Genomic DNA, 20,139 nt, shown 5'->3' with positions numbered 1-20,139 from the left:
ATGGTCATATTGTGATGGGAAAGATAACACTTAAGGGAAATACACTTGGTAAAGGCAATGTTCAGGTATGATAAGCAATTTTTGTGAATGAAAAGCACGCTTAACCATAATCCCCCCCCAAAAAGAAAAGACAAATGATCCAGAGTTATCTTAACATATACTTTCATTACAACAAATACTGTATGTCCCCAGACTTAAAATCTCCACTACAGGCCTGGGTAATTGTTTATGTAGAGTCACTTTTTCAAAATAATGTATTCATCAATTTATCTTTACAGTAATTTTATTTATCGATTTTTTTTATTTTGTCATTTTAAATATTTTCTTAAAAAAAAAAAAATCTTGACCTTACACTGTCACAAATGATAACAGTAGGAGCCTAAGGTTAGTTTAGTTGGTCACTGGTCATTTTCAACATACATTTTCAGTTTCAGTCACATGCTATCTGGGGCATACTGTTTCATCGATGGCTATTTCATCCACTGCTGACTCAGCTAATATTGTCAGAATTCATGTCCAGATTCAACTGTAGTCTTCTTGGGATGATTAGACAAAAGTATCTATGGACCATGCCCACCTACGCCAAATATGGAATTCAGAAACAAATAACAGGATAAAAGGACATCATGAAGTTAAGTTTGCGGGAGTCAGGTGGCTGAGCGGTGAGGGAGTCGGGCTAGTAATCAGAAGGTTGCCTGATCGATTCCCCGCCGTGCCAAATGACGTTGTGTCCTTGGGCAAGGCACTTCACCCTACTTGCTTCGGGGGGAATGTCCCTGTACTTACTGTAAGTTGCTCTGGATAAGAGCGTCTGCTAAATGACTAAATGTAAAAAAAATGACTAAATGTAAGTTTATACAATGATGAAATATACCATAAATAAAATGTTGTATTTTGAAATACAATATGTTAATATTATTGTGAAAAGTTACATTTCATAGTAATATGGTACTTAATTTGCTACATAAACATGACATCTAACAATATTTGTTTTAATTCCTTTTTTCATATATTTTATTATTTATTTACTTATTTATTAAGTTATTGCTGCTTTGTTCCTCCGTTCTGGAATGCTTTGTATTAAACTACTACCCATGTGACTTGTGACATTGACTCAGAAGACTTCAACTCATTGGTAGTTATACCCATGTTATAATCAAGGTTACACTGGCAAGTAAAAAATACATTCAGTTTGTAATTCACCTGTATGTGGAGTATATAAATAGAAAAAATGCATACAAAATACCATTGTGTTGGCTCAAGTACAACTGGACAAAAATTTTGATTATACTGAATATCCATACATTTGATTAGTCATAATCGACAAAGAACATGAAAAAAGAAATTATGATTGAGTCAAGCTCTAATTCATCTATAAAATAGTTTGCATAGATGTAGATCATAGTCATTGACTGTGACTGTGCATGTAAATGTTTATTTTTTGTCCATTTGCTGTGAGAGTTTGCACAAACATTATCTCATGTTTCTTTACAAGCAACTGAAAAAGGACATACAGTCCTAAATAGCATAGGAAAATATTGGTGAAAGTCAGAGATAAGATAAATATCACACCTTTGTGCAAATTTCCATCTGCTCCATTTCAGTTATTTTCCATTTGTGAAGTGATAATAGAGGAAAACCTCAAAACAGCAGCATCGACAGAAACAATCACTCAACAACAGTATCTGATATAAGCTTTGATGTTTGCCTCAACATTTTCTTTCGCAACAAAATCACTCAAAACTTCCATTTGGTGACCTTTAACCTACAAACACTACAGTGTAAGTGTTATATTCTCCATTGTGAGAACAAGTAAGAGTGACTCCAACACTTTGCAATGTTAAGATAACGTATTTTTGGGAAATAAAGCCACGGTTTTTACCCCGATTTTACATTTTTCTTGTTGTGGTGCGTCTTATATTTCAATATGGCTTATATCAAGTTTTTATAACAAAACAACAATAGAAACACTTTTTTTGTGAATGCTATTTAAATATTAGTTAATGCATACATTACGCACTTACTTACTTTCGTTTTCAAAGTGTGTTACACAATGGCATGCTGTAAGATCGCCTATTCGTGCATTGCTTGGTTTCATTGTTCCCGTGTCAAGTGTGGACTATATTCCAGTGTGGTTATACTCAGATTTACAAACACAAAGCTCCCATTCTGGTGGGGTGCGGTTTATAGAAAATATGTCTTATTTTCCGAAAAATACGGTACTTAACGGGGGGTAATGAGGCACATACATAACAAATATTTAAATTTTAAATATTTTGGATACACTTTTAGTTTTTTTATTATACTGTTGAGTCTACATGGGTTTAACAGCAAACAACTCCCTAATGTGCCAAACGTTTAACTATTTCATCAGGTTCACTGATCGGCTCATGGTTCAAATTGCTGCAAAAATGATCTGAACACTCATGAATAGTCTTCATATCAATCTCTGCCTCTCTCTCTGCCTCACCCACATTTACTCCATATTCCCTGTTCCACTCACTCTCTCTTGCTCTCTCCCACTGTGCATCCACATCCCACTGCATCCCACCTTCATCTGACAAGTTCCTCACTCTCTCCCTCTCCACGTCCCTTAGTTTCTCCTTTTCCCTCTCCTCCGTCTCCAGTGCCATCTGTTGGCTGTTGAGGTAGATACTGTGACGTGAGGCCATGGGACTGCTGCTGCGGGAGGGGAGGGTGGCCTCCACAATGGCCTCCACCTCTAGAAAGCCTCCCATCTGGGCTGAAGCTTGAGACTGGGGCTGGGAGAGGCGAGCCTGGGCCTGGTGCTGGTTCTGGCCTTGCTGGTGGCGACGCTTCTTGCGTTTCTGAGCAGCCATATTCAGGTCCAGAGAGGCATAGTTCAGATCAGGTTCCACTGGCGTAATGGGCTATGAAGGAGGGCAGGATGAAGAAGTGGCGATGGGCGTGAGAGTGATGAGTTAGCCAGTTAGCAGACATGTATCATGCTAAAACTGTCAAATCAAATTATTTTTTAACAATTGCCAGCAGATATAACAAAATATGCCATTTCGCAACAGTGTGATAGAATTGTGTTTACTGGTTACTGGACAATGCAAATATGTCAAGCAGATTCAATCAAACATTGCTGAGAAAACTAGAGTCATTTCTCTTTTAGCTTTGACATCCTGTCCCGTACATTCTCAAACAAGTCAACAGAGCTTGGCCTATATTTAGGGCTGAAGTTTTACAATGTGGTACAGACCACAGCTCTATACTTAGATACTTTGTTCAATCCATCGTGGCATTGACAAATACCCTGGAAACATTCATATTATGTATATTGAATCATTTCATTGCAAACAAACATTTATTGGCAATTCCTTATATAAAGTATATGCTTTTCATAGATGATGTTGACTGAACATCTAAAATATAGTGATGTCTTATGTTTTATATAATATTTTAATACCCCTTGTATAGCAAAAACTAACATTACTAACACAATGGATACAAAAAGAGCTACCTCTCCCACCTCTCGAACACGTTGCATGGTCATGGATTCGTAGCATACTTCTTCAAAGTTGCCCTCTGGGACTGTGAAAAAAACAGAGACACTCTTCTTGATTTCACTTGTTTTACCTTTAGAGTAACTTAAGCATGAAACCATAAAATGAGCTGGGATCTTAAGCTCATTATTTCAGCCCCTTTGGCCATTTTAACAAAGCAGCAGAGACATTATTTGGAAACAAACATAATTGACCTGGAATGATTGCACACGGTAGCCATTGAACATGCTCATGGAAAGTAGTTGAGTTCTCATATTTTACCATAACATTCTAATTATATCTTCATATTGTGACATTTACAACATGATTGGAACAGTAAGCTTCAGACGGTATGAAGCCACCAGGTGAAATTGGTGTCCGCTCTGAATACACTCACATTATACCAGAGACCCAGATGAAAAGTTTTTTTTTACATTTTTACATTTTACTTACTGTAACATGGGTCTTTGGTTTGACCAGTAAACATATTTTAAGGATTAGAAATGTCACAAAATAATTGTGGACGACTGAAGTGGATGGGAATAAATTGTTGGGTCTCAGAAGGGTATAACACCGTAGGGCTATTGTCTTACCTCCTCTGTCTGTGTTGATGTTACCATAAATGGGATTCTCCTGCTGTTGATGTTGGTCCTCCACAAACAAGGGACTGAACCCACTGAAAGATATAGATACACATTACATTTGTACACCATTCATTTACATTACATTTACATTTATTCATTTAGCAGACGCTTTTATCCAAAGCGACTTCCAAGAGAGAGCTCACATGTTTATGAACACACACATTTACCTTTCTCTTTGGGGGGACTCTGGGTACAAAAGATCATCGTCAGTGTCTAAGAAAAATAGAAAAAGATTTGAACATTAAGCAACATGATTTAGTACACTTTGTAAGAACACACTATGTGCCCAAGAATAAACATGTATCCTGTAGTTTTAGTAGCTTCTTTGATTCAAATAATTTTACTATGAAAGAAAATGAAGAAAAAACCTTAATAAGTCCTTGTAAGACACTGAGTGATTTGGTGCAAAATGAAAAACAAGGGGTCAGATGGCTGAGTGGTTAGGGAGTCGGGCTATTAATTAGAAGGTTGCCGGTTTGATTCCCGGTCGTGCGGAATGAAGTTGTGTCCTTGGGCAAGGCACTTCACCCTGCTTGCTTCGGGAAGAAGATCCCTGTACTTACTGTAAGTCTCTGGATAAGAGCGTCTGCTAAATGTCAAGGTCTGATTCTTATTTTATATTGAATAACACATTCTGGGGCTGTGTCAAAAGCCAGCTAGGGATGATGGTAACGTACCTTTTCTGTAAAACCTCTCTCTGCATCTCAGATAGCAGAAGACAACGTTCAGACACAAAGATATGAGTAGAGCTGTGGCGGTCAGAGCCAGACCCACCCAAAACATTTTACAGTCTGTTGAAACACACAAAACAAATGTGTTAGCGCTCACATGCTAATCCCTGTTTCAAACTAAAGCTGGCTCTTTTTCAAATAATCGTATTGTGTATAAGAATTATAGATCTGAAATTTAATACCTTCCTGAAAAATTATCCTAGGAAAATACCTTTATTAATTGGGAAGAACCCAAGAATTCAAAAGTTGAGTATTGAAAAATAAAGGTTTATATATATACATTTTAATCTATAGTAGTTGAGTGCATTTGTTTGTTACTGATACATTGACAGACACATTGATTGAATGATTACAGGCCTACACTTTTCTAAATTAATTGTTCATGTGTCAGATGTTGGTTCTATTAAAGTCAGTAACGTTTTACTCCTTAGTAATCCAAATTTATAAAAATATTTTCAAATGATAGGGTTGGATCTGTATTTTGTACTTTTCTAAGTTAGGGTAATCGAGCATTTTTGAGAACTGTCATCCCATGTTCAGACTCAGAAACATTTATGAATAGTATCAATAAAATATTTTGAAAGGATGTTTCATTTTGTTCACACAATATAATAGTACATTTGTACAAACTAAAATTTATTTTGTGCCCTTACTCTATATATACTCGGTAGCCTATATACAAAAATGTCATGAAGTCATTCAAAATGTACAAACTTTCTGTATTCCCCATCCACACCAGAATATGACATGCACGTTTCAGATTACAAAACAATTTTACAGTGCAATGGTGTTTCTGATTGAATTGATATAATTTATACAAGTTAGGTTGACGTATTCTGCAGCAAGATGGCAGGGTTTTAAAACAGGATGCAGCAATGAAAACACTTCACTTGGAAACCTGACTCTGAGCTCATGTACGCTATAATTTAAGACTATTATTGTTATTGTTTCCTATCGAAATATCAATGCAAAATACACGTTTTCACTCACACAGTGTTGAACAGCAGAAAATAAAAACAATAGACTACCTTGCACATTTACATGAACGTAAGGTGTTAATCATGTGAAAAAGCATGTTTGGTTAGTTTGAGCCTCATGACCTTACCTGTCATTCTTCAAGCAATTTAAAATATGGGATGAGTATTGTCCTTCCCCCGGACTCTCTCTCACACTTCTTTTTTCTTTATGTGTCTCACAGGCCAAAGAGCATCCTGAGGGGTTTTGTCGAATGCTGTCTGAAAGGTTTCACTCTTTCACAGTCTATATTTAGCTTTTCTTGTTCTCCTCTATAGATACCTTGCGTAGTCTAACCTCCCAGATCTTTTTCTGTTACAAACAGGAAATGTGTCAACCTCATTTCACATTACATGAGGCAGACCAGATATGAGAGACACTGTATGGGGAGTACACACATTTGCACAATTTGCATACAATGGATGGCAAGACAATAAAATACAGAAATATCATTCTCTCTTAGACTGAGACAGATTATGTAAAGCTATTAGTTTGGAATTCAGGGATAGTTTGGGACATGCACACCTGGATCTGTGTAGATACCAAAATATAAATGCTTAACTGTAGCAAAGGTTAGTCAGTCATTATTTCTCGTCTGCGTTGTGTAATGTAATATAATTAATAATAACCCGCAAATTGGTCATGTCATGTAATTGTGATTCAATAACCCGTCTGAATTGCAATGGTCATGTCATGTAATTGTGAAAATAAAATGTTTGCTTTATTTCATAAACACACATACACGGCAGTTGCACATCAGGTATGCATGCATGCATGCATGCAGGAATGCACGCATATACACACACACACACACAGGTAAACCACACGCACAATCAATCACTTTTTTTCTATTTTCCATTTCCGACCAGTACAGAGCAGGATGTCCCAGTGAAACACGCTGTTTAGTTAAACCATAAACTCTATAAAAACCGCAAGCAGGCACGACAACATGTCGTAATTCCTTTCATGTTGCATTACTGGTAAAACTATAAAAAATATATAAATATTTGGATTGACTGCAAAAACCACAGAAAAAAGTTATCCATGCCTGTGTGTGTGTGTGTGTGCTTGTGTGTGTTTTTTGTATGTGTGTGTGTGTGCAGGTGAAGCCTGGATGGTCTCAGCTGGTCAGCGAGATGCCTGTGGTTTGTGGCTGTGACCTGTTGCTAGGGCTTCTCACACATTCAATGACAATCTGCGGTTGCTGTAAACATCTTTGATGCCGACCAACCCCAACCAATGTGCAACACGTTGCCAATAGCGTTTACTGTGGTATAGTGTGTACAGCAAGGACACAGACGTTGACTCTGGGTAAAATATATCCAGTCAGGCATATGACCCCAGGGCTACCCCTCAGGCTGGAACAATGAGTACTGAATCAAAAAGGTGAGAAGTGGTACAAATCGGAGTCCTTAAAGAGATATTCCATTTTAAAATCTGTTACATTTTGTATTTTGTTGTCATACAAAACCACTTCTGGAATCTACCGGACAATTTCATTTTAATTTATACTTATCATCATAGTCATACTTATATCATAGTAAAAAATAAAACAAGATATTTAGTGGGTCAAACCATTTGGTTAAAGCTTCCTAATCTACTAAGGAAGAGACAGAGAAAGAGAGATGAGAGAAAGAACGAGAGAGAGAGACAGAGAGAGAGCGAGAGAGAGAGAGCAAGAGAGAAAGAGCGAGAGAGAGAGAGAGAGATAGAGAGAGAAGAGAGAGAGAGAGATGTTGATAAACTCTCATCTATCAACCACCTGCACTATGAGAGTGAAGAACAGACATAAAGGCAGACAGTGGAGACAGTTAGTATGACCTGGAATTGTTTAATGTTAGATTCCGTCAGCAGAGCACTAATCACCGTTGTGCCACTGGCTGACCTTTGTCTGGTCAGGGGGGTGTGCCACTGTATGGTTCCAGTGTGGGAGAAACCTCTCTCCTATCTGTTCCACCATGCTGCTCTTTACTGATGGCTATCTAGTCAACGATAGCTTTAGAGTTTCTCAATGACTGTGTGATACTCAAGCACATTTTCTTAGTTGATGGTAAAAATGCATTTATTTATTATAAATATTTACAGCTTGTTATGAAGTACAGATACTTTAGAGTTTGTTAAATATATATAAATATATATATTTATAAACAGATTTGTTTAATTTAATACAAGTAATTTGTTACTTGTTAGTTTATGTTTGAATGCAAATTAATGAAGTAAAAGTTAAACCCTTGTATTTAACATTGATATAAATTGGTGCAAAGCAATATACATGATAAAACATACGTCAATGGGTACCATGTAAAAAAACATGAAATTAATGAATGTTCAATATTCTTTAAAGGTGGGACATGAGAAATGGAATACAGGTGAGAGAGAGAGAGAGAGAGAGAGAGAGAGAGAGAGAGAGAGAGAGAGAGAGAGAGAGAGAGAGAGAGAGAGAGAGAGAGAGAGAGAGAGAAAGAGAGAGATACAAATTAAGAGAACGATCCGTAGTGCCACAGTCATTAGCTCCATCTTCAGGTGAGGATGTCAGTCATTGGGATCTCACTCCTCACAGATGAATACTTCATGGGAGGAGGAGGGGGCTTGAAAGGAGGAGGAAGGTCCATCCTAGAGAGAAAGAGAGAGACATAAAGAGAAAAAAAGAGAGAGAGAAATAATGAAACATTAAGTGACAGAGAGAAAGGGAGAGAGAGGCAGGGGGAAAGAGAAGAATAGAAAGCCATGAGAGAAGTCAGGTATTGCTGTTTAATCTGTTGTCATTTTATGTTTACTAGGATGGGGCTGAGACAGTCACATTTTCTGGACTTGGTATCTTCTGTAGAGAATTCCAAGCAGGATGACGAGGGCGATGATAGGCAGGATGACCAACACTGCATACCTTTGAGGACCATCCAACGCTAAGTGAGAGAGAGAGAGGCAGAGAGAGGGTGAAAGAGAAAGAGAGAGAGAGAGAGAGAGAGGGGGAGGGAGAGAGAGAGAGAAAGGTTTGAGGTAGGGTAGAGGGGGGTAGGGTGGGGTAGAGGAGTTAGGAAGTTAATACAAAACAGGAACTGTTTCCCCAGGTGCATCGGTGTTGCTGGGGCAGAATTAATGCTGAAAAAAACAATAGTAAAGAATGTAACAGTAAAGAACTGGGGTTCTCTGATCTGAAAAACTGTACAACATCAATCCTGCATCAGGTGGCTGTAGTACGGTTAGCTCCAATACCATCCTCTATGACGACACTTGTGGTGTTAGGGTCACTGCTCTGCCCTGTATAACCCACTGTGCTCCACACACTCATATTCCACGGAGAGGTGTCTGATTGGTTTGTGGATGGATAGGTGGACTCTGATTGGACCGGAGGCGGCGCTGTGGTCTGACGGTGGGTGGTCTGACGGTGGGTGGGGTAGCTGAACGTTGACCCCTGCGTTGCCTCGCCAGTCTTGATTGACTGATCAGAGGAGTTGACTGACTGGTCCAGGACTGTTTGGGTGACCGGGAGCGTGGTGGTGGGCATGTCTGGTTCTTCAGAAGAGGAAGTAATGTCATCCAGAGAGAGGCTGTGGTTCATTGCTGCAGTGGTGACGTCAGACAGTTTGGTTGTGGGCTTTGTGAGGTTGGTGTAGAGACCAGAGGTCATGCTCACATTGGTATTGGTGTCAGTGTAACTTCTGGTCTTTGTGTGACTGGGAAGGCTGGTGGTGGGGCTTGATTCTGTCAGGCTCCCATTTTGGCTCCGGTGTTCGTCTGTTGTACTGTTTGAGAGAGGGGTCTCCAGGGTTGGTCCTGACGGAGAAAAAAGTGTTGCATCATAAACATCAAGATCTGTGATGGCTTTTTGTAACACAGAAATTCAAGCAATTTTATGAAGGGGTTTTGTACCGTAGGGTACAGTACTCTACAACGGCCAGGAGATGTCACTTAATACAGATAACAAGACATGCTGGGGTTTTGTTGTGTGTGTGTGTGTTGCGTGCAGACATGCGTGTTGACAGCTGTGGTGTGTCGAGCGGTAGGAAAGTAAAAGGGGGCAGGAAACGAGTATACACGTCCGTGCAGCTTCATCAGTCTGACGACAAGCAGACAGGATGGAAAACAGACAGAGAGAACCCACCCCCCCCCACACACACACACGTAACAAACATACATCATCACATTTACATAGAGACAAGGGTGTATACAGTACCTCTGATTTCCAGCTTGTTAGACAACCTCATGGAGCCTTTTGGGTACGTGCTGAGGTCACAGTTGTAGAGTCCGGTGTCCCATATCTGGACCCCTGACAGGTGCAGATGTGCTCCCCTCAGCCTCCCCCCCTGATCCTCTACTGCCTCCACCGTCACATTGGCCCAAAACCGATAAACTCCGAAATTGGGGTGATAAATTATTATCTTGTGGTCTATAAATTCTTCTTTTCTACTCCACTCAATCTGGGTGATGTTAAGGCTCTGGTTGTCTAGGGTGCAGTGCAGAGAGACGTTCTCGCCTGCCAGTGCTGTTGTCAGCAGAACTGGATCAGCTGCAAACCCTGTCAAATACATATGAAGGAGGAGATCCCCAAAATAAAAGGAGTTGCATGAGAACTCCAAATAAGAAACTTTTAAAATGTCAAAATACTACCAAGTGGATCAATACTAAACAATACCCAGAAGCAATGTAAGAAAACATTTACCAAACACAGGCCATAACAGACTATGTGCCTAAAGCTCAATTTATTATACTTTTTCATCGCATCAAATGTGTGTCCAGGGCAAAAGCCAGCCCTGATATTTCCAGTTACACCAGCCCTAGCATTAGATTACCTTGGATGGAGGCGAAGAGGAACAGAGAGACGGCGGTCACAGTCACAGTGGCAGCCATGTCTGAGCTTCCTGCACTCAACTGCTGAGCTTAAACTGAAAGATTGGTTCAAATCTCTACTGAGGTCAAAACAGAGCTTTGTAGCCTAACTGCACAGGAAGCCACAAAGACATACAGAAAGCTAGTCTCAGAACATTGGAGGAGTGTCTTTATGTGTGTGGATTCTGGTAATCTTTAATGGTTTATAAAGTAAGGTATTCCGTTTCTTTCAGTTAGGAACTACTGGTGACTGATAGTAGAGTTTGTAATTGAAAACTTGGTTGAATTTATGTGAATTTGAGATATGCCCATATCATATTGTCATTTGTCAGAAGTGTTTTCTGACAGCTTGGTTGAGCTCATAGATCATTTTGTGTCAAACATTTTGTTACGATGAACATCATCATAATGATATGTTGAGACACCAGCCAGTCTGTGGGACTTTCCATAAGAACACATTTGCAAGTAGAATTGAAAAAGAAGTATGCACACAGACATCCTCTCTCTTTCTCTATTAAGTGTCCTCTCTCTCTCAGTAGACAGTACTCCATTCTCTACCATCCATTCATATTATGGCTTGTTTGCTGTAAGGAAAATTAACAGACATCCCAACCTGCAGAGACTTATTTCCGGGAGGAAATGCAATCCGCACGCATGATGTACCCCCTCAACCAGCTCGTACACCCCCCCCCCCCCCCCCCCCCCCCCCCCCCCCCCCCCCCCCCGGGACACTTTCAGGACGCGCGATATGCACTTGTTTCGGCCATTGCACAGACTCGCGCTCGCTCTAAATATAAAATCCCCAAATTACGGGAGATTGTATAGCATTTGCGGGTGTCCGGGAGCCGCTATTGAAATGCGGGAATGCAGAACTTCCGGGTGACTTGGGATGTCTGAGTTAATCATAATTTCCCCAAAAATTTCTGATCAGTTTGCGTATTGAAAGAAAACACAAAAAAACAAATGCACAAAAACATAATAAAAGCTTTTGCCATTTTGCCTTTTTTTTATTTCAAGATGCTGGAGGGACATGCTGGCATTTTATTTTTGCCCTCATCATAGCGGCTCCTAATGTCTATCCTAGGGTCCCTGCCATTCAGGACAAGATCATAGAGTATTACTGTCTGGATTAGCTTTTGTACATTCACATTATATAGAAGTTTATCTTTTGGAGCTCTGTTATTTTGTGTGGTTTTTCCATTATCAATTTATCCAACATAATTGAAAATCTTCTCACTTCATTGACCATTGTGTGGGATAACAAAAGAAAAGGGAGCTGCACCTGTTCTGCATCATTCTATGATGGCTCACACAGGTGCATCAGTTTAATATTGACACCAATTATCCAATCAGCAAAGAGTGGTGTGACCTTCTATAAAAGAGGCACTTTTACTTCCTAGTGTTCTGTTGTTGGTTTCTTATCAAGGCTGGAAGGGAAAAATTATGTTTTCAAAGCGGTCATTAACTGATTAACGGGTCATCAGAGGAATTGACTGACTGGGTCAGGACTGTTTGGGTGACCGGGAGCGTGGTGGTGGGCATGTCTGTTTCTTCAGAAGAGGAAGTGATGTCATCCAGAGAGAGGCTGTGGTTCATTGCTGCAGTGGTGACGTCAGACAGTTTGGTTGTGGGATTTGAGAGGTTGGTGTGTAGACCAGAGGTCATACTCACATTGGTATTGGTGTCAGTGTAACTTCTGGTCTTTGTGTGACTGGGAAGGCTGGTGGTGGGGCTTGATTCTGTCAGGGTTGGTCCTGACAGAGAAAAGTGTTGCATCATAAACATCAAGATCTGTGATGGCTTTTTGTAACACAGAAATTCAAGCAATTTTATGAAGGGGTTTTGTACCGTAGGGTACAGTACTCTAAAACGGCCAGGAGATGTCACTTAATACAGATAACAAGACATGCTGGGGTTTTGGTGTGTGTTGCGTGCACACGTGCGTGTTGACAGCTGTGGCGTGTCGAGCGGTAGGAAAAGAAAAAGAGGGCAGGAAACGAGTATACACGTCCGTGCAGCTTCACCCGTCTGACGACGAGTAGACAGTATGGAAAACAGAGTTGGCTTAACAGAAAGAACAGTGCAGCATTTGTCTTTCAAGGTGAGTGTTCTTCGCTTCAATTAAATATTTTCATTAGATTCTGTTTTGAATCACCTGCTAGCTGTCATCAAAGCACAGGACTTAAGACTCGTACGTCCACTTCTCCACAATGTCTCATGTGCATTTTTATGTACCTCAGGATGTCCAGTGTTAAACTGAGGAGTCCTGAACTGCTGTGGGCTGATGACATTTCTCGCCCTAGTCGGTGTGGGCGTCTCTTCAGTCAAGTGCAATGGGTGTTTGCACTCCTTTTTTGTATTCCATCTAGCAAATGCCTCTTCTGCATTTTATGATTGTTCACATGTGTATCACCCCCCGCGTGTTTGTGTGCATGTTTACGACATCAACCCTGATTGAAACACAACAACAGGATCTCCGGTCCTGGGGTCGTTAAAGCTCCGTCACATTAGGTGTCAACAAAAGGAAGCCCTTGCGTCTCCACCTATAGTCTTTGTCACACAGTATCTCCGTAAAACAACAAAACCCCCCTCTTAGTCCTTAGCCCCAAGATAAGGGTCTTAAATGTTTACTCAGCATTCAGATTTGGGGTTAGGCCTTTCTTTGCACCCAAGTAATACTGAACACAGAATCATTCGTATACAGAATAACAGTTACATCTTCAATTTTTCCAACAGAAGTGGTTTGACTTATAAAAGCAGCTGTTTGGTTTTCTGCTTTTCTGTCATGGTTACCGTCACCATCTTAGGTCCTAAAGAATGAGGCAGTGTTTTCAAGATGTTTATAAGGTGAGTCATTTTACAACTTCTAATTGACCTACTTCATCTGAAACTGGCTCTTATCTTCACAATGATGACTTCCCAAGACCTCTGAAGTGCATTTTGACATGTACCTCATGATGTTTTCTACACTTGAACTGAGTGAAGATCAAGAACAAGTTAAGGGCTAATCTTGTGTTGACTAACTTTTTCTCCCCTTATCTCCATGCAGGCTCTGTTGGATGAGGGCTCTGCTGTCTGCCACACTGATGACAAGACTTGCTGGGTTGTAACAGGTCTACTTTACTTCAGTGTACAATACATGGTTAATGTTGACTCCATCCACCCCCAGTATTTCAGAATTTTTGTATGATGCATGATGTTGCACAGGTTGACTCTGCTATTTAATTGTTCCATGAACCAATGTTGCTGACTTGCCTGTTAGTTAGCCAGCATATTTGACCTCTCAACCTTTCCATATTGGACTTTCATTGGAAAATGGCACTGACTTAAATTATATATGTGATATCCTATGTGAAGGCCATGGGGTTAATATTGGAGTCCTGTCACAGTTCTTGTGACAGGTTTCCTGCTGACTGGCTTTACTGACACAATATCCTGTAGGGAGAGTCACTGCTCCCATACTGAGTATTGGTAGATCTGGCGCTTCAGAATACTTGCGTTAATTGTCTGCTTTTCTGTCATGGTTTCTGTCACCATCTTGGGTCCTAAAGAACGAGGCAGAGTTCACAAGATGTTTATAAGGTGGGTAATGTTAAATTTTTCTAAATTATTACTTGATCCAAAACTGGCTCTTCACAATGATGACTTCCCAAGACCTCTGAAGTGCATTTTGACATGTACCTCATGATGTTTTCTACACTTACTGAGTGAATTTCAAGAACGGGTTAAGGGCTTTGGCTTATCTTGTTGCCTAACCTTTCTTCCGTTTTCTCTGTGTAGACTCTGTTGGATGAGGCCTATGCTGAGGCCTTGCTGGGTTTTAGTAGAGCCGTTCTTCAACCTTGTATATTGAAGTACACTGAAACATTCTGAAAAAAGGTTAACTATTTTCTTCTTGGAGTGTGTTTTGTAGCATTCACTGCTATTTTAACTGGGCCATAAACAAATGCTGCTGACTTGTAGGATTGAACCAAAATATGGTTCCAAATGAGAACCTGTAAGAAAATGCCGAGGGCCGGGTACACAGGGAAAAGAGGTTTTAATTTAGTGTCTTTAGTAATAAACTGACAATTGCTACAAACAAGTAATTTCTTAACATGCAGGACAGTTGATATTACCCGTTACAATATTTTTTTCTGGCCTATGGATGTCTGGTTACTTAATTGCTGGCTAAAGGCAGATATGTATGGACCAGTGGGTTTTTGATATGGTGCCTCATGTCAACCACATGTGAAAACCGCTGACTTGCATACCAAAATCGTATTTCACCCCGTGTCAACCACCTTGTGGAGATGGGGTGTGTCAACTGGTGATGAAAATGTTCAACTGGAGTGATAAACGCAAATTTGCTTTGCTCGGCAAAAACATTTGCTTTGCATTCGGTGTGAACACAGAATAATTAATGGCTGACGCATTTCCGTATCCTCCCGCTACACAAAAGAAGCAAAAATCTGCCGGATAGGGGTGCTGCCATCGTGCGCTGGTTTTGCCAATTGGCGTCAGTCTGCAACTTTCGATGCGTTTTTTCTGTACGGACTTCCTCTCATAGCCTGGCTCTGCCCTCCTACGTACGTCCACTCAATTTGGATTTTGCTTCTGTCCTAGGTCTGGGAGTTTGGCTTTGAAGTCGGTTTTCGGAAACCGCGAACAGATCAGCGAACAGAGGGAGTGGCTGAGAACGATGACGTTAATGTCGTGCACTAGTTTGAGTTGTATTTCAGTAATGGCGGCGTAGCTACGGCAGCTAGCTCCGTTACAGTAGTGGTGAAGGAGCTGGCTAAGGCGAACGCTAGCGATTGGTTACCCTTCAAGGAAATTAACGCTCGTCAATGGAGCCATCCCAGACCCTCTGTACAAATGAAATGTACGAGGGTCTGGTTAGGACCAGGCTACTCCTGTCAAGCCAGATCACGCATAATCAGATGATGTTGTAATGCCCAGTACACCCAGGGTTCCCTCACCAAAGAGGCACTGAGAATTAGTATACAAATATAGATTTTATTATAAGGCTCAGTAGTAGATCGGGTATTTAACAACAGCGTTTAACCGCTCAAGGAAACAGTGACAGACCACATCCAAAACACAGAAAGCCGATAAGACGACACAATCTGCTTCCCGACACTCGCTGCAATCAGCCCGGATGACGAACAATGCTGCCGGCGTGGACCTCAAGTACAGATGTGACCCTACAAGCACACACCCAGTTATATTGGCACAAGCCTTAGGTGTGGCCTTACCGTCACACCCTCTGGAGCCACACCCATATCACAATGTCAGACAAATAAAAACCACTGCGTAGTGACTAGAAGTTTTGTATTTGAGTCAAGATCAGCTCTGGTGATTGGATGTCGGTTTGGCACACATCAAATCATCAAAATGCATAACTGTTCCACTTTACCTGATGTCTCACATTACCTGAACTCACCCTACATTCATCAATGACATTCAGTTTGTTTCCAGACAAAGAAGAAGTCGGCGGAACAGAGTTTAGAGTCCCAACAACAGAGGTGGAGGCGAGAAAATGTGTCCTGTTTGGCGGCCTTTCATCGGGTATTAGCGACAAAAGAAAGTCGGCGGAGTGGAAAACTGTCACCATTTGCGCCCTTTCTTGTTTTTAACCTGTAGCACTTTGAGATGTAGCTCAATGTAAAGTGCATTACAAATAAAATCATTATTATTATCCCTTTCACGCATAGTGCTCACTACAGTGGACAGCTATTCAAAACTCAGTTTCTTTTGTACGCATGGCTTTTGGTGGTTTAGTTGCACATCAGCCACTGTAGTGGACACTTTTGCATCATCCCATACACTGCTACCCATTGGCCAGTTGTTTTAAGTGAAACAAAACTTTTTAAATTCCAAGATGGCCGATGGATTTTCAAAAACGCTAGCTAGCGCATAAATATTTTGCCAATCCTTCTATAGAAGTTGACAATCGTAGGTAAATAAAATGTTGTAACATAAAGTAACTACTAAGGAGCAATGCTATTGTAAAATCTTCAAAGTATTGCTTTTATTTTGGGAGGAAATTACAATTGATAATGCGTCAGTGGCTTTAAGTCACCCACGGTTTATTCTAGTACTGCAACTTTGATGTTCTTGAAAATACTTGATATGCAACAACTTTTTGGGGTGTTATCATTATATATATATTTTTTTTTACCCGTCTGTTGGTTTTTGCAAAAACTTACTGGCAGGTAGCTCCCCAGGACCAGGACCAGACCCTCTACGGTCTCGACTACTAACAGCTCGTAGTACAACAGGTAAAATGGTCAGCTAAATTAGACCAGTATAGATCAAAGATCAATCACACTTACTCATCCTAGAAGGTCATTTGTAAGTGCAGTTGTTGGATGCAAACTATTACTAAACTATTATTTCACCAGGCCCGCATTATCCATTATGTTAATTGGCCTGCCAGCTGTAACTACCCATCTAGCTGTTGCTGTTGAAAGCTTGCTGATGGTAGATTTGCAAATGGATTTCCCTCACATGCTATCAACCATGTTTTGGGGCTAATGGGTCTAGCTGTATACGCTGTGTGCTTGGCCAGCAAATGGTTCTTAAGACTAGATGTAGGACTAGGAGGTAACTCAATTTACATCGACAGTAACTGCAACTATAACTGTTCTTGTCAACAGATCCATCTGGCAGGGATTTGTATCTGAACCTGCCATTCCCAATACCCTTTTCCTTATCCATTGCTTGCTAGTTGCCATCCTAGTTAAAGTATTAGGGCAACACAACTTTGTTCGAAATGTCATGTTTATTTTCGCAACGGGTGTGCTTTCAAAGCAAATTTGCGTCAACTTTCACAGCCCTAGTTTAAACCTGTATTACTATAATAGCATTGTGACATTTATTATGCAGACAATATTGTTAGGCTTCCAGACAATCAAAAAATATATATTATTCAGTATATGCTCCTAGTTCCTATACCTTCAATTAGATAGCAAAAAACTAAAGTGTTCCTGTCTAAAGGTCACCTGTGGATTTTCTTGAAGCCGACCATGTAGTCTGGTTCAGGCCGGCCGGCCTGCGTAATTACATAGGCAATGCTTAAGGGAAGGAGAGAGAGAGAGGGAGAAAATTAGAAAGCGAAAAAAGGAGACGTCTGTGTTGACAGCGATTAAATCCCTCTTGTGCTGCACCTGCGCAACGGCGTCTTGTCGTTCTCCGTGAAGGTGACTGCCTTCCCTGTGTGGCCGGCCCTGCCCGTTCGCCCTGAGAGACGGAGGAGAGAGATGAGGAGAGGAGTTTTGAAGGGTACACGTAGGTGTCATGGGTAATGTACACACACAGGAGCCCAAACTAGACCGGATATTGAGGCCGTACAGAGGGACTAACCGATGCGGTGGATGTATTCCACGGCGCTGGTGGGGAAGTCGTAGTTCAGCACCAGGTTGACGCCCTTGAAGTCGATCCCTCTGGCCAGCAGGGCTGTGCAGATCAACACCCAGATCTTTCCTGAGCGGAAACTACTCACAAAGTTCTCTTTCTGAGAGGGCGAAGGAGAGAGAAGGAGAGAAATAATGAGAGAAAAGTAAAGAGATACATACAAAAAGAGAGAAAAAGACAAAGTATGATAATACCATTTGGTATTAAATGTTTTACAATGGCTCAACCCTGAAGAGGGCTGCAGGAGCGGTCCTTCCTGTGTGCGTACCTGCTGCTGTGTACTGTCAGCATGATGTCCACGTTGATGCCTTCGTACACCAGCTCATGGAAGAGCTCTCGCTCTATCAACTGCACAAACACCAGTATGGGTGGCAGAAACCCATGTCCATGAGACAAAAGGAGAGAAAGAAAGTGGAAGAGCACGAAAAACAGAGGGAGAATGATGAAATGCTCCTTTAGCACCGTCAAATCCTCTCATCAACCTATTGCGTAGAAAATATCGTTCCTCCAAGCTGAAGGAACTTTCTTCCCTCGCTTATGTTTTGGCTCCATCCTCCTTGGTGCTGCCTACTTTCTTGATGATGTCCCTCATGGCCAGTAGTTTTCCATTCTCTGTCCGCACAAAAAGCAAGTCCTGTTTTACCTCTTGCCATGTTCCTGTAAGGAAACAAAATGGTCGAAAGGGGTGTTAATGACTCATCTTTTTTTCAAATTGGTAGCCGTGAGGTCTTGAGGTCTTGAGGTCTTGTGGAGTGCTTAACAAGCGGTAGTCCTGGATAAGTTGTAGGTAGGGGCGTACCTGTGCCCGAAGTTGACCGAGACCAGGTTACATTTACATTTAGTCATTTAGCAGACCCTCTTATCCAGAGCGACTTACAGTAAGTACAGGGACATTCCCCCCGAGGCAAGTAGGGTGAAGTGCCTTGCCAAACGACACAATGTCATTTGTCACAGACGGGAATCGAACCGGCAACCTTCTGATTACAGTTTTTTACAGTCGCTAGGACACATTTCTCAATACTTAAGTCACGTTTTCAGAACTCTTCACACAGCGAGCATAACAGAAGTACATGTGGGCTAAACTGTGAACCATTTATCATTGCTTTGGCACAAAATGCATTCAATGACTACATCTTTCAAATTTCATTCATTCTTTTCTCACTTCGACACAACAGCTGCCAAAACTCTATGTACCTACAGGCCAATTTGCACATGCTTACATACTGTTTTCAAAACTGTTAAACTTCAGTTCAAAACAATAACATAATACAAAACTGAATAAGACAGAAATTAGCTACATTTCTACAATAATATTGTAATGAAATATATTTAGAATAAAAAAATTTAATGCTATAAAATGATCTCTCCAGAAAGGGTTGTGCTATAAAATGATCTCTCCAGAAAGGGTTGTGCTAGTTGAGGAAAAGGATGCAGAGAGAAGAAAGCCAACATTTGTATGGGACAATGTGGCATTTCACCACTCCAGTGCAGTCACCAAGTGGTTTGCAGCCCATTCCAGAATGGTCTCACTTTTCTTCCCACCTTACTCTCCATTCCTCAACCCCATAGAATACATTATTTTCCTCATGGAGGTGGAAGGTTTACTGTATGACCACCACCACATGATCAAATGTCCCTCCTGGACGCAATGAATGCTGGATGCCTGGACATTGCCAGGGATGGATCAGGCATGCCAGAAGATTCTTTCCTAGGTGTATTGCCTTAGATGACATAAGATGTGGTGTGGATGAGAACCTATGGCCAAATGCAGAATATTACAGTAGCATTCCTATTGTATCTGTATCAGTGGATGGTGTGTATACAAATTCTTGTATTCTGGAATTACTAGTGGGGAAAAAAAGAAAGCTATACAACACATTGAAGCATACTGCATCATGTCTGATTAATTCCAGTAACACATATTGCAGTATATTCTAAACAGTAGAGAGTTGTCCTGGTTTTACATTGTATAAAACATTGTATAATGCTACTTGTTGTTAGTGTTTTTTAGGTCAT

At 40.9% G+C, this 20,139-nt stretch overlaps 2 protein-coding genes and 1 long non-coding RNA gene across 5 annotated transcripts; 1 reads left to right on the top strand and 2 right to left on the bottom strand.

Annotated features, from left to right (window-relative positions):
* Positions 1-779: 779 nt before the first annotated feature.
* Positions 780-6,209, bottom strand: LOC124465871. Of its 2 annotated transcripts, none has more exons than XM_047017504.1 (6): positions 5,990-6,209; positions 4,831-4,944; positions 4,321-4,366; positions 4,103-4,185; positions 3,488-3,558; positions 780-2,891 (listed from the first exon to the last, which is right to left on the bottom strand). In XM_047017504.1, the coding sequence occupies exons 1-6, from the start codon at positions 5,994-5,996 to the stop codon at positions 2,343-2,345; spliced, it is 870 nt and encodes a 289-aa protein (XP_046873460.1). In that variant the 5' UTR covers positions 5,997-6,209; the 3' UTR covers positions 780-2,342. The 2 variants fall into 2 exon arrangements, with proteins under 2 accessions (XP_046873460.1, XP_046873461.1); XM_047017505.1 differs by having other exon boundaries at positions 3,497-3,558.
* A 1,839-nt stretch (positions 6,210-8,048) lies between these two features.
* Positions 8,049-10,816, bottom strand: si:ch1073-15f19.2 (T-cell surface protein tactile). Its single transcript, XM_047017497.1, has 5 exons — positions 10,689-10,816; positions 10,073-10,414; positions 9,112-9,672; positions 8,699-8,801; positions 8,049-8,511 (listed from the first exon to the last, which is right to left on the bottom strand). Exons 1-5 carry the CDS (start codon positions 10,744-10,746, stop codon positions 8,418-8,420), a joined length of 1,158 nt encoding a protein of 385 aa, XP_046873453.1. The 5' UTR covers positions 10,747-10,816; the 3' UTR covers positions 8,049-8,417.
* Positions 10,817-12,430: 1,614 nt separating this feature from the next.
* On the top strand, positions 12,431-16,322 carry LOC124465952. 2 transcript variants are annotated; one of them, XR_006955860.1, is made up of 5 exons: positions 12,431-12,826; positions 12,966-13,572; positions 13,775-14,307; positions 14,506-14,604; positions 16,186-16,322. It is a non-coding gene; the product is annotated as an uncharacterized LOC124465952 (long non-coding RNA). The 2 variants fall into 2 exon arrangements; XR_006955861.1 differs by lacking the exon at positions 14,506-14,604 and having other exon boundaries at positions 16,186-16,298.
* Positions 16,323-20,139: the final 3,817 nt, after the last annotated feature.

This window comes from Hypomesus transpacificus, unplaced genomic scaffold (assembly GCF_021917145.1).
Source record: "Hypomesus transpacificus isolate Combined female unplaced genomic scaffold, fHypTra1 scaffold_61, whole genome shotgun sequence".
Taxonomy (NCBI): Eukaryota; Metazoa; Chordata; class Actinopteri; order Osmeriformes; family Osmeridae; genus Hypomesus; species Hypomesus transpacificus.
This window is presented reverse-complemented; position numbering and strand designations above follow the sequence as displayed.